Source organism: Mustela nigripes, chromosome 2 (assembly GCF_022355385.1).
Source record: "Mustela nigripes isolate SB6536 chromosome 2, MUSNIG.SB6536, whole genome shotgun sequence".
Taxonomy (NCBI): domain Eukaryota; kingdom Metazoa; phylum Chordata; class Mammalia; order Carnivora; family Mustelidae; genus Mustela; species Mustela nigripes.
This window is the reverse complement of record NC_081558.1, coordinates 96784853-96809226: the sequence shown is the minus strand read 5'-3', so window position 1 is coordinate 96809226 and position 24374 is coordinate 96784853. Positions and strand designations below refer to the sequence as shown.

The 24374-nt window shown below is 43.4% G+C and overlaps 2 protein-coding genes across 2 annotated transcripts; one reads left to right on the top strand and one right to left on the bottom strand.

Moving 5' to 3' along the window:
- Positions 1–1119: 1119 nt before the first annotated feature.
- Positions 1120–24167, bottom strand: TRIM42 (tripartite motif containing 42). The gene is made up of 5 exons (XM_059387991.1): positions 23827–24167; positions 19297–19994; positions 14796–15619; positions 11351–11575; positions 1120–1206 (listed from the first exon to the last, which is right to left on the bottom strand). Exons 1-5 carry the CDS (start codon positions 24165–24167, stop codon positions 1120–1122), a joined length of 2175 nt encoding a protein of 724 aa, XP_059243974.1.
- LOC132010002 (NFU1 iron-sulfur cluster scaffold homolog, mitochondrial-like) lies at positions 5317–6132 on the top strand. The gene has a single exon (XM_059387990.1). The coding sequence runs from the start codon at positions 5352–5354 to the stop codon at positions 6039–6041; it is 690 nt and encodes a 229-aa protein (XP_059243973.1). The 5' UTR covers positions 5317–5351; the 3' UTR covers positions 6042–6132.
- Positions 24168–24374: the final 207 nt, after the last annotated feature.

The following is a 24374-nucleotide window of genomic DNA, read 5'->3' as shown; positions in this document are numbered from 1 at the left end:
TGATATGTGGGGACATTCAGAGGAGGGTCATTCTGTGCATGGCTTTCCGGCAGTACTCTGTCCCACCCCAGTACTGATTTGCTGAATGAGCAACATCAAACCAGGCACTGAGGACCGAATGAATGAGATCCCATCTCTGCCCTACAGACTGGGGATAGATGCGAGCACCTGAGTTTCAAGGGCTGGAATAGATGTTTCTGTGGAGGATGGGAGCCGGGGGCGGAAAATTTGTACTTAGTGAGCATCCAGGGGAGGAGGGAGCTGTCATCCTGACCTAGGGAATCAGCCAAGGTTTCCAAGAAGTGGTTGAACTGTGTCTTAAGAACTGGTGGTGTTTTCCTGGCAGAAATGGGGTAGGGCTCAGAAGAAGGTCATTCCAGGAAGATGGGCCTTGTTAGGCCAGAAACCCTTGGGGCTTCCTATTGTCTGAAGGGCCAGGTCAGGTTCTGTGATGAAGCTGGAGCTGTCCTGTGACTCTGTCATTCTTTCCTGCCTTGCTTCAAAGGACCATAAAGGAGCCTCCAACCAGGTATTCCACTGTTCCTCCTTTGTTGTAGGGACCAGCAGCAGTGTAGAGAGGAGGGAGTGCTCTCATTCTTTATGGCTCAGAGGCAGACCTCAGACCATGGGATAAAGCTATGGGAAGGCAAGTTCAGGCTCTGTAGTTGGGAGAGCATTCTAACAACATCGGCAGCTTACTGTTGAAATAGACTACATGGTGAGGTAAGGAGCTCCCCCTCAATCAGTGACTTGCCCAAACACCAAAAGCTAGTTAGATTTGGGTCAGGATGCTCACCCAGAGGGCCTGACTGCAAAGAGGGTGCCCTTTTTACTACCCAGAGGCCTGTGGCTGCCATATATAAAACACCACAGAATTCTAAGCCTAGGCTTAGTCCTGAGCTAATGGAGGTGACAGACTTGCTGAATGTTTTACGTCTTGATTCCAAAATAGTGAACAAACAGTGAGCCATGACATCAGGCTTTTCCTTTTATTAGGTCTTAGAAGACTCAGAGGTCCTGGGAACATCATCTGCAACCTCACTGAAGAATGTGGTAAGAAAAATATGTGTGTGTTGGGTGGGTGTGCATCGCTGAGGTTGCTGCTTGCTCGTAGAGGGCTCAGAAGCGCTTCTGGAGGGCAGTCTGGATGTTCTTCAGCAGACCCCACTTAGCTCGGTTCTTCCCACGCCCATCTGGGGTTACTACCTGCAATGAGAAGCAAAGAGCCATGACACCAGCCACAGGGAAAATAGTAGCTTCCAGGAGCTCGGCCAGTACCACGTACCAGACCCTCACACATTATCTCATTAACTCCTCATGATGGCCACATGAAGCAGGTGCCGCTGACCCCCTTGTATGAATGAGGACACTGAGGCTTAGGAGGACCAGGTAGCTTTTCATTTTTCTAAAGTCATACTCCTAATATGTGGCGAGACTGGGATTTTGGAGACCGGTTTCTACTTCCTTTAAGGCACCGCATTTAACTGAGTGCTGTGACTTCAGGTGGGCTTCTTCATAGAGCAGTCCTCCAGAGTGTCCCCTCAGTCCCTGAAAATTCCTTCTGTCATAGCTGTTATAATTTGTAAATTCCATTAATTCAGACTCTTAACAGACTGAACGACTTGACTGTGTTGTAGAGGTGATGATAAGTCTTTCACCTCTGTAACCCCAACACTGGTTAAGGTAAAGAGAAGGTTCTCAGAGAAGTGGATGAAAGGTGAATAGAACCACAATTTGTAAATCTGCCAATTGCCTCTCTCTGATGCTTTACACTGTCTTTGATTGCCATGAACTGTCAGAGCTATCTGGAAAGAGCAGACTGTGCTGGGCAAGTGTCCTACAGATCTAACCAACTCAGCCTACAGTGGCTCTCCCTGCTTTACCTTGAAGGTGCTGGGTTTCTCCAGGCTTCTGGTCTGGCAGCATTCCTGTTCCTTCCCAGTACACATTTACTGTAGAGGCATTTAGGAAGTGAGGCTGAGATCCAGGGATGAGGGATAACCCACTGGATCAGTGGGCTCTATCTAGATAGATCAGGACTCACAGGGCAGATGGGGTAGGGATACAGTTTGGGTGGTGAAGAGTGGTGTTTGTACAATGTCCCTATATGCAAAGCTTTTAACTTTTTATATTTGCATTCAAAAGGAAAGGGCAAAAAAAGAAATGGACAGTTATTATCATTATGCCATTTACTTTTACCAAATTTTTTTAATTTTAAAGAAAACAGGGCTTCATACAAGGTAAAGATCATATTACATGCATAACACTAGGTTGCCCATCGCTGGATAAAGATGGAGATAATGCAGAGAGACAGCTTTGGTAAAGATAGTGGATATAGTGTAAGATATACACATCAAACTATCAGGGGTGATAATGAAGGGATAACAGGGTTGTGGTGGGGTTGGGAATTGACTCATGAAACATAGGGGATTTGAATTCTGCTATAAAGTAATCAGGGTCTCCAGAGAGAAAGATCATGTGTGGTGTGTGAGTGGGGCAGTGAGGATTGGGGCATGTTTATGAACAAATGGATCAGATGAAACAGGACAAAAGAAATAGAGAACAGACCTTGAGATACTAAAGAATTTGAAATGGCAGTTGACATCCTCTTCCCTGCCCAAATGCTCGGATGGTTTTCCAAATGAATTCTAACAAACTTTTAGGGAAGAGTTGTTAAGAAAACAGGAAAAGAGCAAAAGTTGCCTACCTCATTTTATAAGCTAATAAACTATTGTTTCTGAAGCCAGATAAAAACAATATAAGCAAAATATTATAGGTCCAGTTCACTTATGACCATAGGTACAATAATTCAAAATAAAATATGAGCTAACTAAAACCAAATATGTTAAATAATCACATCATGATCACACAGGGTTTATTCTATGAACGCAAGTCAAGCTTAACACCAGAGAATCAGTGTAATTCATTTCATTAAGGCCTAAAGGAGAAGAGTCATATGATTGTCTCAAACAATACAAAAAAGGCATAAGATTGTACAGCTCTCAGAAATTTAGAAGTAGAAAGAAATTTCCTTAATGAGAATTATACTACCAAAGCTAAATACAAAATCATCGCAGTTCAATGGAGAAGCATTAAGATCAGGAATAAGACAATGATACCAAGTATTTCATTTTGTATTTTCTGTAGGACTCATGCCCCTAGCCAAAAGTATAGGGAAAGAAAAGGCATAGATGTTCAAGGATTGTAAGATAAAGCTATAACTATCATTATTCATAAATGATAGGTCATAGCCTAGAAAAACAAGCAAAATCAGCTGATAAACTCTCAGAATAATAAAGAAGTTTATCAAGATTGCTGGAATCTGGGACACCTGGGCAGCTTAGTCAATTAAGCATCTGCTTTTGGCCTGGCTCATGATCCCAGGGTCTTGGAATAGAGTCCCACATCAGTCTCCCTGTCAGTGGGAAGACTGCTTCTCCTTCTCCCTCTGCCCCTGACCCCTCGTGCTCTCTTTCTCACTCACTCTATCTCTATCTCAAATAAACAAAATCTTTTTAAAAAGATTGCTGGAATCAAGATTAATGCCTAAACACCAGTAGTTTTTATTTTAAACCAGCAATACATTAGAAAATATAATCAAATATAAGATAATATTCATAATATCTACAAAAGTCTGCAAACTATTTAGTTTAACCAGGAACATATAATACCTCTATGAGAAGAATTTAAAAGCCCAAGTGAAGCACATTGAAGATGATTTGAATAAATGTCAGACCTATTACAAAAATATCAAATGACTCCAAATTAATTTAGAGATTCAATGCCTTCTTAATCAAATTCTGTTCTGGATGTTCGTCTTTTTTTTCTTTTTTTTTTCAGGAATTCAATTTACTTACTCCAAAATTTATATGAAGGAACAAATTTTTATGATTATTTAAATAAACCTTAAGAAAGAAGGGTAATGGGCAGACTTACCTTAGCAGTTCATCAAGTCAGAGCACAAAGCTGAGGTTAAACAATAAACCAGTGTGGTATTGATATAGAAATAGACAGCCTCCTCTCTACAGGAGGCTGTAGAGAGCTCAGAGACAGACCCCTACATATATGTCACTTTAATGTAAGATGGTAGTGATACCTTTACCATATACGAATGAAGAAGATATTGCTTGGTGGATGCTATTGGGAAAAGTGGCTCACTAAATGGTCAAAAGTAGTGCATCCCTATGCAGTACTACACGGATGAGCTCTGGATGGATGAAAGCTCTAAATTTGCCAGGTAAAACTGAAGTTAATAAAGGAATTATGTGGGAGATTATCTTTGTGATCTAAGCCTATGGAAGGACTTTCTTAAACAAAACTTCAAAAGGTCAAACCAGAAGGAAAAATAATTGATGAGTTTGATCATATCAAAATGGAAATTTTCTGCTGTTTCATGAAATACACTGTGAGCAAAGTTAATAGACAAATGTCAGAATGGAGAAGATATTAACAATGTCTAAAACCATTATCTGGACTATATCGGGACACCCTGCAAATCACCTAGAAAACGAAAAATGCAATAGAAAAATGGGCAAAGGATATTTTTCAGGCTATTTAGAGAAGAGGAAATCCTGAAAACTAACAAGTATATGAAATGAAATTTCAAACAATAAGGAGACAGCACTTTGTACCTATTGGATTAGCAAAATAATAGAAAGCTGGATCGTGCCCACAATGAATTTGGGCCCTAGGTTATGAGGGTCCTTGTTCATTCCATATGGACCCATACATGCATCTACTGACATCAAGTATGCACGTACTCTACAACCCAGCAATTTCACTCATAGTATATATCTGATAAGGGCTGAATTGTGTCCTCCCAAAATTTATACCTCGAAGCCCTATCCCTAGTACTTCAGCATGTGCCTATACAGTTGACCTTTGAACTATGCAGGGGTTAAGGGTGGTGACCCCCTGCACAGTTGAAAATCCATGTATAACTTTTTAGTGCCCCAAAACTTAACTACTAGTAGCCTACTGCTGACCAGAAGCCTTACTGATAACATAAAAGTTCAACTGACACATATTTTTAATATTTATTATATACTATATTCTTATAATAAAGATAGAGCAAGGAAATGTTATTAAGACATCATAAGGAAGGGAAAATACGTCCTGCACAGTAAAAAATCAGTGTATAAGTGGACCCACACAGTTCAAACCTGTGTTGTGTAAGGGTAAACAGTATTTGGAGGGAGGACCTTTATTTATTTATTTATTTGTTTATTTATTTATTGTGTTGTGTTAGTCACCATACAGCACATCATTTGTTTTTGATGCAGAGAGGACCTTTAAAGAAGAGATTAAGTTGGGCGGTTGCTGCTGCGGGGCTGCGTAGGCGATTCTGTCCTATGATGAATCCATACACCATTAAGAAACAGCTTCTGCATCAGTTTGTACATAAACCACTTTTCCCACTGCCTGCAACCTTATGTAACACAGTGAGACACATGTTTATTCAAATACAAGATACTCCAAATCCCAACAGTTTAAAGTTTATCCCAGGAAAACCAGTTCTTGAGACAAGGACCATGGATTTTCCCACACAAGCTGCAGCATTTCGCTCCCCTCTGGCTAGGCAGTTATTTAGAATTGAAGGAGTAAAAAGTGTCTTTTTTGGACCAGATTTCATCACTGTCACAAAGGAAAGTGAAGAGTTAGACTGGAATTTACTGAAACCAGATATTTATGCAACAATCATGGATTTCTTTGCTTCTGGCTTACCCTTAGTTACTGAGGAAACATCTTCAGGAGAAGCAGGATCTGAAGAAGATGATGAAGTTGTGGCAATGATTAAGGAATTGTTAGATACTAGAATACGGCCAACTGTGCAGGAAGACGGAGGAGATGTGATCTATAAAGGCTTTGAAGATGGCATCGTACACCTCAAACTCCAAGGTTCTTGTACCAGCTGCCCCAGTTCAATCATTACTCTTAAAAATGGAATTCAGAACATGCTGCAGTTTTATATTCCGGAAGTAGAGGGTGTAGAACAGGTTATGGATGATGAATCAGATGAAAAAGAAGCTAACTCACCTTAAAATAATTAGCATTTTCTTTGGGCCCAGCAGTTGGACTTATTGATAACTATACGAAACTTTTATTATTAATCTGCTAAGGAACTTGAGGATTAATAAAATGTGCCCTTTTTCCGGAAAAAAAAAAAAAAAAAAAAAAGAAGAGATTAAGTTGAAATGGGGTCATTAGGGAGGGCCCTGATCCTTATAAAAGGACTGGTGTCCTTATAAAAGTAGGAGATTTGGATACACAGGGATCTGCTAGAGGTGTTCTACACAGAGAAAAGGCCATGTGAGGACACAGGAAAAAGGCAGGTGTCTGCAAGCCAAGGAGAGAGGTCTCTGAGAAAACCAGACTGGCCAACAATATGATTTGGGATTTCTGGCTTCCAGAACTGTGAGAAAATACATTTCTGTTGTTTAAGCCAACCAAATTTGTAGCATTCTGGTATGGCAGCTCTAGCCAACAAATACAATGTTCCAGAGAATTTCTCACACCTCCATCCTGCCCACAAAGTGTTGGGGAAAAGGCTCTTCACTGCAGCACTATAGGAGGTCACCTGAGTGTCCATCCTGACAGAGTGGACAGGAATGTGGTGCCCAAAGAAGACAGCATCAGGAACATGGGGCTGAGTGTGCATAACGACAGGGCTAGAGCATAAAAACCCAGTGTTCATGGATAAGAGGTAAGAAACAAAGTAAGCTTTGTGGCCCAATACTGTTTGTACAAATTACCAACACATTCAAAAGAGTACACACCATGTAAGAACTGATAAAAGCAACAAGATCCACATAAACAGTTTTGGAATGGATGTCTGGGAAGGAATGGCCACAAAAAGGAATACATACAGAGACAAGAAAAGGGCCTTGCATAAACCAATGTTGAAAATGGATCATGAACTGAAGTGTATGATTAACTGAACCTGCTGTGTATGAGGTTAAAAATAATAGGTCTGGCTTGACCTAAATTATTCTCACTCCAGGGCTCAAGTCTATCTGCTGAGCAAGTAGGAAGAGACTAATAGGGTTCTATTTGCATGAAGATTGAGGAGCTCATGGCAAAGAACCAATTCTAAGGAGATAGAGTGCAAGCCCATTTTTATTTCATTTCAGGGCAGGAAGCCACTATGAGTATGTGTATGGTGTGTGGTAGGTTTTGGGCAGTTATTTCTGAGAGTGGGATAGTGTTGATCCCTTTGACTGGCCTGCAACCCCACCTCCTGAAGATGCGGCTATCAGCCTAGACAGAAGGTCTGATGTAGGTACTGAGGTAAAACCACAAAGTAAGATCCCCAGAAGGCTGGGCAGCCTGGCTCTGTGCTTGGAGTTCCAGCCTGGGCAGGAAGGGAGCAGCACTGTACCAACTTGTAGCAGCTGGCAGGGCTCCTGAGCACATGGGAGACACACCAGGGGTGGCTCCCAGTACAGATGGAGAAGGAATTTGAGAGGATGACTGGGGGCAAGGGTGGGAGCATTTCCTAAAGAGCTATCAGGAAAGCCCCTGAACAGTAGCAGTTTGTGACAATTGTTGGGCCTGAATTTTTACTTCCAACTTTGATATAACAGGGGACATCTGGTTTACAGACTGTGACAGACAGAGTAATGGTCCCCAAAGATGCCCACATCATGATCGCGGGAACCTGGGAACATGTTATGTTGCACAGCAAAGGGGAATTAAGTTTCCTCGTCAGCTGGTTTTAAGACAGAGAATATACTGAATCATCAAGTGGTTCCAGTGTAATTATGAGTTCTTTGAGTTGGAAGAGAGGGGCAGAAGAGAGCCAGGGAGTGTGAGAAGGTATGAGAAGTGTGTGTGTGTGAGAAGGACTCAGCCTGATGTTTCCAGTTTGGAAAATGCAGAAAGGGGCCATGAGCCCAGGAATGTGGGCCGCTGCTAGCAGCTGGAAAACGCAAGAGAATAGACTTCCAGAGTCTCCAGAAGAAACACAGCCTTGCTCACAGCTTGATTTTACTCAGTGATACCCATTTTGGAGCTCCATTCTCCAATATAAGATAATAGGTAAATATGCATAGTTTAAGATGCTGATTTGTTACGGTGGTAATAGGAAACCAATGCATAGATGGAAAGTTCGATTTGTCATGGGAAGCCTTCCTGGAAGTTAGCAGAGATTTGAAGTCAGAGGGAGACATAGTAAAGAGGCTCTTTTCAGAAATGAAATGGGGTTGGTGGTCAGGAGGGACCCTGGGGACCAGAGGAAGAGCAGGAGGAGAAACAGGCTAAAAGATACATGACTTGTCTAAAAAACACATTTCTCCATTCCTTCAAAACTATCAGTTAGGCTCTTGGATGTTAGAGGTAGAGGGCTGTGTGCCAAGAGGAGTGAGAAAGACCAGCAGGACACCTGCCATCCTGGGACTTATAGCCTAGTGGAGTTGAGGCTAGGCACACCAGGACAGGCAATGCCCAATCTCGCCTCTCAAAAAAAAAAAAAAAAAAAAAAAGTCCCATTCTCACTGTTGTTGGCTTGGACAACAACATTCTCCCAGCATGGGATGCCTTGTCCCCAGGGTGGGGCCCCCCTAGCCCAGACTTAGCTGAATCTGACTGTGGAGCAGAGGACAAAGAACTCCAGCTTGGATGAAACCTAGGTTCCCATTCAACTCCTCCTTCAATTTACATGAGGGCAGACACTTTCCTTCCTGAGACTCAGTTTCCTTATCTGTAAAATAGAGGCAATAACTCCCCACCCCCAGTGGTTGGTAGATCAGTGATAATAGACAGGGTCTGACATCGAGTCAGCCTTCAATAAATGGGACCTTTAAAAAGCATTCAAGTTAATTTTCATGCTTCATGTATTATACTTCCAATAAAATCCCTTAAAATCAGCAAGTCACAGACTATGAAAATCAAATATGAAAGGTGTTATTTCACTTCCTTTTCAAAAGTACAGATGATGGAAATATTGTATTTTGGATAAGAAATGATTCGGCTACCTCATTACAGCATTTTAAATGAAACCTTTCAGGAATACCTGCATAGAACCAGTGCCAAAGGAAAAGTATTTCGATTTTATAGGAAAGAACTGAAGTCATTACTTTTATGAAGCTTTATAAATGTCATTCAAACACACCATCTTATTTTCATTTGCTATTGAAGCCTTTACTTATGCAAATCATGACAAATGTTAAGGAAGCCAGTGTTTCCCCTAGAATGCTAATATAATCACAAAGAGGGAGGAAGAATTACTTTTGAAGGAAAAATCTATATTGCAGCTTTGCGAGTCAGATAAAAATGAAGCTTCCAGAAAACCTCATTAATTAGTGCTCTGCTCATTTAGAAATTGTGTTAAAAAGCAAAGAAACTGGAATGAGTTTCTTTCCCATATAGGGAGTACAAATTAATCGCATAAACACAATTTTAGGGGGAATGTTATTTCTTGACTGATTGCATAAAACACTTAGCTTTCAGGCTTCTTATGGTACTTTGTAATTATTAATTTTATTTCTTCACTCTTTAATTTAGACATTCATTCATATATTCATTTGTTTGGTCATATTTTCAGTCATGTATTCATTCAATAACCATTAAGAACCTGCGATACGCACAGTGCTGTGGTAAGCATTGTGGGAGAAAGAGAGATGAGTTAGACATGAAGTTTATTTTCAGGGTTTGGAGCTCAAGATGAAGGACAAAACATCTACCTAAAAAGGGCCAACACATTTCAGTCTCTCAACCCCTGTCCTTGACCCTAGCATGGAAAAATGACAGGAGATACAGGGGAAAAAAAAATTGTAACAGCATTGAGTGCCCTTCATGGGCAAGACATTTTTGAGGTATTCCTAAAATATTAGACAGCGGTGGGAATTAGAGGAAGGAAAAATCCATAGTCCAAAGGACATACTGCAAATTATGGTAGCAGCTATGGGTGTTCCATGCTTGGGAGAGAAGGGTGGCAACAAATATTGGGCTCTGAGGCACCTGCCTGACAGGGGATCTGGTGGGGGTAGAGCAAGAGGAGCAGCAAGCATGACTGACTTTCTCATCCCACTTCCTTCCCAGGGGAGTGTCTGACCTCTGTGGGAGCAGGAAGGAGTGCACGAGAGGACTGACCCCAGAGTCAGTCCGGAGGGACTAGAGAGCCTCCACCTTCAGCAGATTTACTACTGGTATACTGGCCAACAGCATAATCCTGCCCCTCCCCCTGCGTCCCCAACCAATCAGATTGAGGTAGCAACCAATCAGATTCTCTATTGCAAACATTGGCCCCGAGACAAAGGAAGCATTGCTAGTCAGATTGTGTTGGTCACACACAATCTGGGCCGAGACAATTGGGCCAGAAATTGGGCCGAGACAATTCAAAACTACAAGCAAGCTGAATTTAGGGGAGGAGATACTACAAACTAGCTGAAAGTGGTACAGATTCAGACAGAAGCAGACATAGAAGGGTGGGCAGAGGGAGGACAGACAGAGACAGAGAGACAGAGAGAGGAAGGGAGAGGAACAAGCAATCAGTTCCTTGTCAGGTCCCGTGGGGATCAGATGTATGTCCTGGCTGGAAGTGGTCTCATGAGACTCCACTCTGTACCATAATTTCCCTTGTCAAATGCTGAAATGAATGGACTATCTTTCCTCTAAAGAATCCCTGATTAAGCCATACTAATCTTATCCCAAAGAACATCATCATGGTTATACAGTAAGATAGCTCTGGGAAGTCTTGATATTTTTCTTCCTTTTCTTCTTTGAGTATCAGTAAAATTATACTCATGAATGTATATCCCCTGGGGATATAAAGAAGAGTCAGCCTTACATCACAAAGAAGATAGGAATAATCCTGTCCCTTCCTTTTGGGAGACCATGCTCAGTGGCTATTCCTTGACTTTCAGATAAACAGTAAATAAAAATTTTTACTATAGCTATGTCCAGAATATTGCATGAGACACATTTATACTAAAATTATTTTTTGTATGCGTCCTGTATTTATGTTTGTTGAATTTGGTACTGTACAATTGCTCTGAGTCACCACCAGGGCTAATAATGAGCTCTCTTTTTGTCCTTCTTATGCCACAATTATCTGTTTAATAGACCTTGAGGTCCTTGAAGGCAAGGATTATATCTTACTTTCTTCTGAATCTCTACATCCTAAAAGACCGCCTGGCCCAAATGTTTTTTTAATCTAACTGAACTAACAATTTTCAGGCCTCATTTGCCAAGTTGGTTGAGGCCAGCAGCCTTCTCTTTCACCTGAGTTAACAAGTTTTCTGGGATTAGAGGGGGAAGCCACACAGTAGGTTCTGTGATCTTGTGATCATCCTAACAGAGCTGCATCAGAGCTGGTAAAGATAGTATGTCTTAGAAAAAATGTGCACAGTACCTTGCAGATGTCACTCCATTGCCCAGGACCATTGTCATTGATGGCTCTAACTTTAAACAGATACTCAGTGTTGGGGGTCAAGTTGTGCAGCTCCAGACTCTGCTGCATTATATCCCGAATTTGCCCACAAAGCTCTGTCCGCACATTATTAGGAGGAGTAGTAATGAGTTCATAAAATTCCATCTCAAAGGAGTCCACGTCTTCTGTTGGGCATGTCCAGTAAACCTATGAAACAATGAACATGTGTGTGTGATACTAATATACACCATTCAGCTTTCTTTCCCATAAAGATTTGTGTCATTAACTATCAGTGAGATGAGTTCAAGCTGACCCCATCTCCTCCAGCTGCTGAGGGTTTTGGCCTAGCTATGTGCAACAGTCTTGAAAGGCTGCTTGATAGGGCCTGACCTGAAGCTTGTGATGTATTTAAAGAACAGAAGAATGCTCCTCTGGGTTCTGTTACCATCAGTCAAATGGCGATGACCACTGGTCTCCTGACACAGCTAAGTAAGGTAGCTCCCATTTATTGAACACCTTCTATACATCAGATTCTGTGTCTGACATTGCCTAACTCACCTAGTCTTCACAACATCCTGGAAGGGAGATTTTATTATCCCACTTCACAATTGAGGCTCAGGAAGGTTACATTTAGCAAATTCTAATAGAACCACAGACTACTAGAAGATGAAAAATGTATCTATTCCATCCCTCTGTTTTACCCACAAGGAAGTAGAGTACCAGAGAGGTGAAAAGACTTACCCAAGTCATGAAGAATATATGTTCACACTCAAAACATGAAATATCAATGTTTGCAAAGGGATATACTAACAACTAGCAGTTTGTGCCTGGCATATAAATATTTTATACTGCTTCTATTTCTAAATAGATATTGCATTCTTTAAGTTTTAATAAATTCAAATGTTATGTTTATAAAATTAATTTATAATTACTCATAAGTGCATAGATTTTTATGACTATATATAGTTATTTTTTATATTTATACTTTCAAAATCTTTTATAAATTTATATAATTCATCAATAAAAATTAACTTTTTTCCTGATTACCAAAACTAACATACTCATTGTAAAAGACTTGGAAAATACAGAAAAAATATAAAGGATGAAAATAAATATCACTTATAATTCTAAAGTTCAGTTAATAATTAATTTCTTTCCAATTTTGAAACATACACACAGAGATACATATAGTTTGGATTATATTGCTTTGATTCCTACTTTCTTTCACTTTTTATATTTTACATATTTCCCTATCTTATGAAAAACTTTAAAAAGCACCAGTTTAATAACTATCCCGTAAGTGATTTAATCCTTCTAAAGTTGAACATTTAGGTGGTTTCTAACTTTACACTCTAATAAATAATGATGCAGTGAAGACTTTTAGGGCATGAATCTTCATCTGAAATTTTAATCATTTCTCTGGGAACGATTTCTAGAAATAAGATTGAGTTTTTAGAAAAAAAAAAAAAAACTCCTTAGGATTTTTCAGATGCATATTGACAAGTTATAAGACAAACTTTGAGAATGTTTTTATGCCAAAAGCCTAAAGAGGACTCTCAACCATCATTTGTGAGAGAAGTCAACACAGATTTCATGTGGGCATTACTGAGCATTATGGTTCCCCTGTAAACTCCATTCTACAATCCTAATGGGGATCAATGGTATCTTCACATCAAATACCACTATTTGGCAGTAGGTTTAGGTGTCCTCCCTTGACAGACAGTGTCTTGACTAGGTTTTCCTGTGTAGGTCCCTTTCTTGGGCTTATCCAGGGACCACTAACTGGTGATGTGGTATGACGACAGTTTTCCAAGCCCAAGTATGGAGCTACCATCACCAGTTCTTCCTTTCCAGAGCAAGAAACTGCCAATCTCCTAAACAGTCTAGGATACAGGGAGAGACCTAAGGCCATCACTGAGCTAGTGTCACACACACTTCAGGCTTTGCTGATCTAGGATCATTTGGAAATGAAGGTTCACCTGCTCAGTTACAGGCATCTCTTCTGTGAAGGGCAGATATACTTTGCTGTGTCTGAGAGCCTGTGGGAAGGTATATTCTACTTTGCAACGTAAGGTCATTCTTGCTGGCAATTATAGACTCTAAGACATAGATTATGATGTCTCAGGAGAATAGCAAAGTAAATCTTGGTCAGCGTCTGGCTTTCATTTTCTTGTTTTTAGACCTTTGATATTAAAGTGTGGTTTGCAGACTGGCAGCAATGGCAACACCTGGAAGGTTGTTAGAAACACAAAATCTCAGGGCCCTCTGAGACCCATTGAAACAGAATCTGCATTTTAACAAGACCTCCAGGGGCACATTAATGTTTGAGAATCAATGGTTTTGACTTCAAGGATGCTCAAAGGTTTTGGGAGTGTTCTCAGATTATGGGGGCAAAATATGGGTTCTGCCACATGAAAGCAGGCCATAGGCTGGCCTGGGAGATTTTCCTTTAGGGAACCCTAAGAGAGGCAAGGTTTGCTCTAATAAAGTATCTAATTGCAAGTTAATCTGTTTCTCAACCTGAATCTTAATAACACATTCTATAAACAGTTCAATTTAGGTTCAACTGGATTTGAAAGGAATGTGTTTTTTGTTTGTTTTGTTTTTAAAGATTTTATTTATTTATTTGACAGGCAGAAATCACAAGTAGGCAGAGAGGCAGACGGGAGGCCAGGGGGAGGCAGGCTCCATGCTGAGCAGAGAGCCCAATGCGGGGCTTGATCCCAGGACCCTGAGATCTTGACCTGAGTGGAAGACAGAGGCTTTAACCCACTGAGCCTTCCAGGCAACCCTTGAAAGGAATGTTAAGGGAAAGGTCATTTGTCCATGTTAGGCCAAGAGAGTCAAGGTGGAGTCATGCTCCCTGAAGTCAGATGACAGCAGTTGTAGGGCTCTGTGAGAGATTCACACCCCCGAAATCTGAATCTCAGGTATAAGAATCGGAATTCTATTGGGACTTACCCTTCCATTCTTTCTGAACCATGGAGAGTATGGAGCCTTTCTTTAGGAAAGGTAGTACTTTGGAGGAATCACAGATGATAGATAATGGAGCCTGTATTTCTAATTTGATTTTCTGCGTTCTCTCTACTATTACAGGATTTCCCCTGGGAAATATAACACCCTCCAAGCAGTTTCTTCAAATTACTTTGGTTCCCAAATTGGGTTACCCTTGATATGGGGTTGGAGCTTTCAGATGTATTAATGACTATGAATTAAATACATTGTTTGGTTTAAGCTAATCTTGAGGTATTTAAGATTTTAGGAACTTATCCCTTTCAGTGGGTTCACCATGAAGAATCCAGAGGAACAGATTAGAGTGACCGGACCCTAGAGATCAAGGAGGTAAGTGCATCCTTTCCTGACTACCCACCTCTACTCTGTACCTCACATTCCCCTGCCTTCCCCATGGGACCAGAGCCTTTCTTACCTTGGCAGCTCTAGGATACACCAGAGTCTGGTAGATTACAATTGGGCCTGGGGTCTTCACAGTACCATCATTGAATGAGTACCAGTTGTGGAAGCTGCTGCTATTCTGCACAGACTGGTTGTCTGCCCCTGCACTCCAGTAGGTATAGAGGCCATCTGTGGGTTTAGCGGGTGCTGCAGACTGGGCTCTCCCATAGGCTTCCAGACCCATCTTGGCCTTCTCACCGTTGGTGACATTGAAGGACAACAAGGAGGAGCTTCGTTGGTATATCTGCTGGTTGCCGAAGCTGTGAGTGCTGAAAGTGACCTTCCTGGCAATCATCATTTCTGAGTGCATGGGATAGGGGGAGGGCAGGGAGTCCCCTGAGGAGCATACCTTCTTGGGTCCTGTGGGGAAGAGCTCGTGAATGGCACTGGAGAGCTCAGCAAAGTCCAAGGGCATGCAGTTCAAGGAGTGTAGCCGGAGCTGTGGGTCAGGCCTGTAGGTGCTCTGGATGCCATCTTCAATCTGGTCCACCAGAATTTTGGCCGACTGCAGGAACGCCACCTGGCCTGTCTCTTTTAGGGCTTCCTTAGAATAGGCAATCAGGCCATCCATTTCACTCACTTTCATGGTTGTTACATATACATATTTTTCAATCTCCTTCTGCCTGGACACCTCCAGATTCTCTATCTGCTCCATGATAGACTTCTCCTTCTCCTGTAGAATGCTGCGCAGCTTGAGAAATCCATTTCGGATCTCTTTTCGCTTCATCTCCTTGTCGGCCTTAAAGCTGTTTTTTAAAATGTTGAACTCCATTAGGTCATTATCAATCTCATAGCGGACTGTAAAACAACCAGGTTAGTTACTTTGGTTAAAATTTTCCTCTCCCCAGATGTCAAAGCCAGTAGAAGACTGGAGCGAATTCCCTTGGACCCCATGGAAGCAGGCAGAGAGGGAGGGAAGGCACTTATAGTTGAACTGAAATAGGCTAGAACAGGTTTATGAGGTGCATCTGGCCTCCCTCAGGAATCCCCTCTTGGCCTCCTTGTCTAATGCTTCCCTCAGGAATAACAGCCTTTCTTTCCCGGCACAGTTAGAGCTATAGTAGTCTCTGTAGCCCTGGGTCGAAACTGACAATTCAAGGCCATCCTTGATATGAGTTTTTACCAGACTTCACTTATCAGCACGTGGGACTTCAGAAGAGGTGATGTCACAAAGTGACTAGTTTTCTGTGTGTGAAAGAACTAAATTTTTGATGACTTCTTCTAAATGCTGCCTTGCCTCATTCACCAAAAACCTAGCCCTAGACAACAATAGGAAATCAGGGGGGCTCTCTATCTTGCCTTCCCCCTATTTTCTTCCAAGAAAGAGTCCACTGTTGCACTTCAAGGAGAACCCCAATTTCTCCTGTATCCTCTTATGTGGTTTTTGGATTATAAATTCACTCAGTCATTCAACAAACATTTACTAAACACCTCTTAGAGGTCATATGCCTTCCAAAGTACTAGGGATACATATATGAATATGAGAGGGCACCGATGCTCAAGGCACTCATAAATTCAATAATACTATAGTATAGAGGATTCTCTGAAAGAAAGTATGTAGCGCATCTCTGTGAAATGAGCGCCTGTTTTGGCTTTACAGGGATTTAGGCATCAGGCAGTGACAACTATGTGAAGATGTGTCAACCTTCTGTGGCCTAGTCTAAAGGTAAGATCCTCCCCTGAATGGTCAACTTTGTAGTGAATTGATGGGCTATAATTCTCACCAAATTTTACTCAGGAGTAGGGTGCCCCAGAGTTTTTGTACTTGTTCTTAACATAGTCCTTGGTACACAGTAAGCTAGACCTCTCTCAGTGGTAGCCACTGTAATAATAATGTGCATTTGAGTAAGAGAAATCCAGGAGTCCTGCTGGACCATGAGAACAGGGACTGTGGCTGTCTTGGTTATCACTATGACTAAGGGGTATAGAAGGGCTTGGGAGGTATTTATTGAGTGAAAGCCTGTCTGCCCTATTTTCTAACATCTTTGGGGTACATGACACTCTCTGGCCGCTTTTGTGAAGCTGCTGTTTCCTCTGCCCACCTCCTCCCTCATACTGGCTCAGAAGCAGTGCAGATGGGGGCTGAACAGGAAACAATCAGGGTGATTGCAGAGGTGCTGAGAAGTGCTCCCTGCTCTCCCCAACTCAAACCCTACTGTGGCTTACTGGCAGTTGAAATTCCACATTATTCATGAATTTCTTTGACTATTCAATAAATACTATCCTATTTACTATTCAGTAGTTACTCACTGACTGCCAAAGACACCTGCATAGGGAATTCCTTGCTTTATTAGGGATTAAGTTTATGTAAAGTCCTGAGAGGTAGGATAAAAATTCCTTAGATGAGGAGGAAAGAGGCAGCACCAGGAGAAAAGAAAGAGGAGGCCAGAAGCACCCTTCCTCCGGTCTTATAAATATGGCAGCTTTGCAAGAGCTGGTCTTAGATCACAGTTAAATCAACATCTTTTTCAGGCAGTACACTTAAAAGTAGCTATTGCTCATTAAACATTTATTATGGACCAGATCTATATGATACACATATTATGGGTCACATCCCTGTATTATCATATACAACACTTATCTTCCGATGAGGAAGATATTGTTCCCATTTACAGATGAGAAAACTAAGGTTCAGAGAGATTAAGTTTTGGTTCAGTGTCACAAAGCAAGTAAATGGGAGAAACCAAGGCCTGTCTCTAATTCTATTTGTCTGACTCCAAAGTCTATGTTCTTAGTTGCTCCAACAGTGGTTTTCAGCCCTCTGTGAGCGTCAGAATCTTCTTAGGAAACTTTAAAGAAAACTCTATTCTTGGCCTCACTTGCTGAGATTCTGAATTGGCCTGAGTCAGGGCTCAGGAATCCAGAAAAGGCAGTTTGTAGCTGCATTTAGAATCTAGTCCAAGGGATCTTCTGAGGATATTTTTTAAAAATGCAGATTCCCATGAAATTGCTATGGGTGCAGTGTGATGCTGCATGCCTAACAGGCTCCTGGGTGATCCCACTGTTGCTGGTCCTTGTTATCAAGGCTCCCCAGAGGGTTCCCATGTGCAGCTGGGGTCAACACCACAGATATAATCAATTGGCCCAAACTTGATCTTCCCTCCAGGGCCCAGAGTTTCTCAATGTATTGTCAGGTCATCTGCTTTTGAATTACCTGAAGATCTGTAAAAAATGCAGATTTATGGCACCTTCCCCAACAGTGAATTCAGTTCTTAAGAGCAAGTTTGAACCCTGGTTAAAAAAACTGGGGGGGAGGTGGTAGTTTCTTTAGCAAAGATGGACAGGGCTAAATTCTTTACCTACGTATAAATGGATAAATAGATAAATAGATCCCTGTCCCCTTCCAATTGCTGGGCTCCCTGGAATTTGTACTGGTATCCCCTTACATTGAATTGAATTCCATTGTCTGACTTCTAGGTGCCTTGGACTCAGAAAACTATCTTGGGTTTCTCCTGTGTTAAAAACCTAGGCTTCCTGTGGTTACAGCAGACAGTAGGCAGCAGCCCCTTCCCTATGCTGAGGCCCTAGAGAATGCAGCTATGCCCAGGCAGTGAGTCTACCTTAAGAAAACCCACTAGGAAACCAAGGGGCTACCCATTTGCTTGGCATTGTGGCTCCCATAGAATTTCTTTAATATAAACACTTCCCTGGTGGTGGTTCTAAGACAGACTAAATATCAATTGATAAACAATAGTTCCTAGAAGAAGCAACTGAGTAATGGAGGTATTCCTGAAATATGCATGCTAGTGAGATTTCTTTTTTTTTTTTTTTTAAAGATTTTATTTATTTATTTGACAGAGAGAGAGATCACAAGTAGGCAGAGAGGCAGTCCGAGAGAGAGGAGGAAGGGGGCTCCCTGCTAAGCAGGGAGCCCAATGTGGGCCTGGATCCCAGGACCCTGGGACCATGACCTGAGCCGAAGGCAGAGGCTTTAACCCACTGAGCCACCCAGGTGCCTGCTAGTGAGACTTCAACATTGACTTAATTCTTTCCTTCTGCAAATTGGGAAAATACCAAAGACATCCAACTCTAGTGACAAAACACTTTAGATACTAGATACTCGTATCACAGATACTAGAAGATCAAATTTATCACTTTCCAAAGGAGGAACTGAGGTCCAAGGTCATGAAGATTATAATCAAGATTATAGAATCTTTCTGTGCTAATTATGTGGCAGATACTTTTTTGCATGCTACACATAAGTAACCCATTTGGTCCTCACTACCACCCAAAGGAATTACTATTACTATGCCTGTTTTACAGATGAGAAAAACCAAGGCACAGGTTGGTTCAGAGGCTGCTGGTGGTTGCCAGGTGTGCACACTAGGCCAGTGCCTTGCAGCCTAGAAAAGTGTTTCTCAGTGCTTGGGCTGCCCCACTAGATGGGGGAAGACTCCCCAAGCTTCCCAGAGCCCTTTTACCCAAGAGTTCCTGAACTAGGAGTTACTGTGCAGGAGAGGGAAGGGGACCAGTACCTGCTTTGAACTTGGCGATGGCGCTGAAGAGTGCAGCGGCCCTCTCGGAGCAGGCATCGATGAGGCTGATGGTGTCATGGCCATTGTGGAAAGCTGTCTTGCAGAAGTTGCAGAGCAGCTCGTTGTCGTGGCGGCAGTACTCAATGATGCGGCTGGACGGGTGGTGGATACAGATCTTCTCGTCCTGGTCCTCAGTGCTGGTGTCGACAAAGATGTGGTCCTGCATGGCCACATCTGAGTGGAAGGTCTTGAGGCAGTCGTTACACAGGTTGAGCCGACAGGTGATGCAGCGCTTGTAGGCGATGCGCCGGTTGCGGCAGACCTGGCAGACGATGGGCCCAGAGGAGCGGTCGAAGCGCCACTTGAGGTAGCCATGCTGCTGCATGTAGCGCTTGGTGAGGCGCCCGCGCAGGTAGTTCTCAGGCAGCTGCATCTTGTGGCTGTAGGGCATGCAGTGCGAGCGGTTGCACACAGGGCAGATGAGGATGAAGAAGTTCTCGGTGACCTCGGCGTGCTTTTGCAGCTGTCGGAGGCACTTCTCACACAGGCTATGGTTGCAGGGCAGCATGAACGAGTGCAGGCGCAGCCGGCTGCACATGGGGCATGAGAGATGTTCCACCAGGTTGCTGTTTGGGGGCGTTGTTTTCACTTCGTCCACCTGGGTGTCGCTGCTCCCGATGCGCAGTGCAGTCTTGGAGCTGGAAGGAGAGGCAGATGTGGGGAGGGCTTTAGGAGGCAGGCTCCAGAGCTCACCCCGTTTCCTGCCCCTAAAAGAACTGGGATGGGGGGTGGATCACTGTGAGGCAGGCCAGTGTGAAGGCGGGGAGCATGGGCTCCAGGCCAGGGCTCCATGCCAGGGCTCCCCAGTTCTAAACCTGCCCAGGCTATTCTTTTAGCTTGGTAACCTCAGGTCAGTTAATTAACCCCTCTCTGCCTTTTTCCTCGCTATAAAATTAGTAGTCACATTATAGAGTTTCTGGAGGGGATCAAAATTACATTTAATACCCACAAAGCTTGAAAGCAGCCCCTGGAACAGAGTAGGTAGAAGACAACCGCACATTGTGATTTTTGAGCAGGAGAAAACAGAAGAGACTGGCCTGGCAGTGCTAGCGGGGCCTTGGGGTTGGGGTGATGTTGGCTGAGTGATATGCCCATTGGTAATATCACAGAATAACAACACCCCACAAAGCCATTCTGAAACTGTGATGGAGCAAAGCAGAAGACTGCTTCATCCTGTTTGAGTGCTGGCAAAACAAGAATATTGTCCAGGCCACAAAAATGACCAAACCTGGCCTATCCTTTTTGGTGGGAGGGTGCTGCTTTTTCACCAGTTGCAATGTTAGGCAGCCTGTCTACCTCCCATCTTGCAGACAAGATTTTTATCCAGATATCCACTAGGAGCTCTACCCCCACTTCCTCATCTAAAACGAGGCTAAATCCCATAATAACTTGCTGAGGTCTTCATACTGAGACATTTCCCTCTTAACCGTGGTATATGTTCTCACTTGCAGCAATGACTCAGTAAATCCAATCTTGTCTGCCTACAGCTGTGTTCTTGGTGAGGGTTGCTTGGCAGGCACTGACATCATCATTATTTTTTTGTGTTAAAATGGATGGGTAAAGTGTCCTTCCCAGGACACCAGGAGTTCTGTCCTGGAGCCAAGCCTCAAACCCGTGTGTTCCAATCAGCAGACTGATAGGTAAGGCTCTAGGGGCGGATTGGTCCTGGTGGAGTGCAGCCTTTAGAGCTGCACTTTCGAGATGAGTTTCTTTCCCTCTCCCATTCTCAGTTTCCTCCTCCGTTATCTAGAGCCCAAAGCTCACAATCCTACATCCTTCATGAGAATTTTACAAAGTCTCTATGAGGTAATCCGTAATAAAGTGCTTAACTGCTGTTACCTAGAAAGGACTCTATGGATGTAGCCACTTCAATCACTCCCTTCTGGTACTATCCACTAACGTTCGCAGTGGAGGACAACCATGGTCAAGTCCAGGAGAAGTGTGCTCTTTTACTGTTGTGTGTGTGACTGTGTGTGTGTTGATTCTTTGTCTAATAGCTGAGGCTGATTTTATATATTCTAAGAACCATGGATGAAGTACAAGCATACTTATAAAATTCAAGTGCGTGTTCTAAGAGGCTATAATCAGGGCAAAAGCAGTTTCTGAAAATAAGTAAGTTGGCTGTGAGGATGGAAATGGAAGCAGATACACAATTTGTGACTATTCCTGTCTCTTCTCTTCTGTTCACATTAGTGATATTTGGGTTTTGATCTTGACATTGTGGATGCATTATTCTCTGCTTCTGGCTTCTTGCAGTCCCTGTATGCCCCTATCTACTTTCCCATCCCTTAGCCAGGAACCTATATCTTAGAGCCCAGGTAGTCAAAGTTGTTACCCAAGCATACTGGAGGGGACTGGCCCTGTGGTGACAGAGAGTGCCTCTTGTGGACACTCAGGCTCCTTTGGAAGCTCATCTCTCAGGGATTTGGATGCTGGGTCCTAAGCCTGCTGTTCTCAATGTCCTTAGCTCCATTCCCTCTCTGCTTTCTCAGTCTCGTGCTGGGCCCTGTATGGACTCACTGGAGGTACAGTAAGTCGTACACATGGTAGCTGGATGACCTTCTCTAGTTCAAGAAGGTGGGACTCTGAGAATCATGGTGTAATATCAAGGGAGACAGCATGAGAAATCAGGAAGAAGGAGGGAGGGAGGGTGATGGTGGGGGAAGAGAGAGAGACCAGGGCTGAGAAACAGGTAGCCCAGGGATCTGGGGTGGAGATGAAAAAGGAAGTAAGAAAGAAATGAGAAAGTCAGAAAGAGTTGCACGAGACATGAGTGGGACTGAATGAGCAAGGTGCTGAGCAGGAAATGGCAATGAGGAACAGGGAGGCAGTGATTCAGAAACCAGGAGAGAGGGCAGTTGGAAGATAAACCTCAGTGTACCCACAGCCCACCTCCTGACACTTGCAGTAGCATCTCTGACCATCCTCTGAAAGCCTCAGGCTTGGTCCTGGGCACTCAGTGCCCATGGTTCCATGCCCAGCTAGCCACCAAACCCAGCAGCCTTGCCTTCTTGCCAAGATATCGGGTCTCTCCTATTTTGTACAGCCCCCTCCTTCCAATTTAGGCCTATTCCTCTAGTACCTGAGAGCCACCTGGGTCACCTGGTAGGTCTCCCAGCTTCCCTCCTATTCCCTCCAGGCCATCTTTTCTTTAGTATCACCTGGAAGCTTTTAAAATTCTGATGCTCAGGTGATACCCCAGACCAGGTGATACCCTGAAGTCAGGACCCTTATAAAGATCCCCAGGGAATTCTAATGTGAAGCAAAGTTTGGGAGCTACTGACCTAAGGCATCTTCCCAAAGCACAAAACTCATCCCTCCTCTGTTGAAATGTGGTCAGTGACCCTCCATTGCTGATATGCAGATGGGGCTGTTGAGTCAAGAGAGAGGAGTGTGGATGCTGCTTTCTGCACCTGAGAACTTTTGGACTTATATCCAAGACCCCTGGGTTCTCTACTCATGCATAGACCACGAGAGATCCATGAATGGAGAGTAACATTTGTTAAGCATCTATCAAGTGCTGAACTGCAAAATGGATCCTATTTTTCTCTTGAATTCACTGAATCTTTGCTCATAGAATTGTTTTTCCAGCTTTGAAAAGCTTTAAATCTGCCTTTCATTTTCTGCCTCTCTAATGCTGCCATCTTATAGTTCTGATCTTTGATCATTTCTCATCTAAGAAGTCTGCCTTTGCTACTCCAGACTCCCCTCAAATGTGACATAAAAGGACCGCCTCCATCAGAACAAGAGGAGGACATGCAGTACTTGACACAGAAGGTTAATGCCCCATGCAAGTAACTGAGACCCCAAGCTGCATGATTTCCAGATAGAAAGAGAAGCCTGGCAGGAGTTGATGGCCGTCTGGGGTACTTATAAGGACATAAGGGTCAAAAGTGGCCTGTGGAAGTTGTTAACTTTTCCAATAAGTGTTAAGGTATCAAAAGTTCAAAGGAGGGAGGAAAAGGACAACTTATATTTCTATATCACATAATATATGACAAAGCACATGCATTAATCCCCATACCCACCAAATCACGGCAGACGCTATACTCTCCACTTTGCAGTACAGCATTTTTAAGGTAAGACACAGAGTCTGGGTTCAAAATCAAGCTGCATCTTACTAGTTAGGTGATCCTGGGCAACTTAACCTTTCAAAGGCTCAGTTTCCTCACTGGCGTGGTAGGTGTGGGGTGAAGGTTGTCTGGGGTCACACGTGCAGTGCCTGGCAGGTGGCTTATGCACTAAGTATCCGGTCCTCCTATCTAGGGCAGGTGAGAGAGCGCAGTGCTCGTTACATGATGGGTGGGAAGTGGATTTGGAACTCCGGGCTAGATGTGGCTATTGGCTGTTTAGGACACGCTTGATTGCTACAAAATTCTTGAACTCCTTTGTTCGGATAGAGAAATGGTGGGGTAGGGGGCCTTGGGAGCCCTCGGTGGCTGAGGGCACCCCAGGGCTCTGGACACTCACGAGGTGCGGATGCTGCGGAGGCGGCCCTTGTGGAATGTGATGGTGGCATTGCGGCAGCAGCGGCTCTCGTAGTAGTAGCACTGGAGGTTGCTGCTGGCCGTGCAGCAGCACTTGCAGTTGGGGTCATTGGCCCAGGAGCAACAGCACCAGTGGCAGTTGGGGCTCTCGGAGCAGGTGCAGTGGCAGCACTGGCAGTTGCGCTCATCCTTGTAAGGGCAGGGGAAGCAGGTGCAGTTCCGCTCTGAGGTGAAGAGGAACTTGCAGCACAGACAGGAGCATAATCGAGGACAACATCTCTGCCATGTACAACATGGAGAGCAAACACACATGGCAGTCTCCATGGCACCTACATGATTGCCACCAGCTGTCTAGAGCTCTTGATACCTTCTCTCTCAGAATCTTGTGGTCTCCTAGGGAGGGAGTGCCTCCTTCCCCCAATGAGGCCCTCAGCTTAGAGGTTGCAAGAGGTTGGCTGTTATGTGGGCTTCACAGGTGGCATCCCTACTAGGAAGCTCCTGAGCTGACATTGACATATATCAGCCTGAGGC

What these genes read in the sequence shown, in the direction of transcription:
- LOC132010002 (XM_059387990.1), top strand. Translation starts at nt 5,352, where the DNA reads ATGATGAATCCATACACCATTAAGAAACAGCTTCTGCATCAGTTTGTA.
- TRIM42 (XM_059387991.1), bottom strand. Translation starts at nt 24,167, where the DNA reads ATGGAGACTGCCATGTGTGTTTGCTCTCCATGTTGTACATGGCAGAGA. An exon ending in CATCGCCAAGTTCAAAGCAG is followed by an intron (nt 15,620 to 19,296) that starts GTACTGGTCCCC and finishes GTTGTTTTACAG; the next exon opens with TCCGCTATGAGATTGATAAT. An exon ending in TGTATCCTAGAGCTGCCAAG is followed by an intron (nt 11,576 to 14,795) that starts GTAAGAAAGGCT and finishes ATTGTTTCATAG; the next exon opens with GTTTACTGGACATGCCCAAC.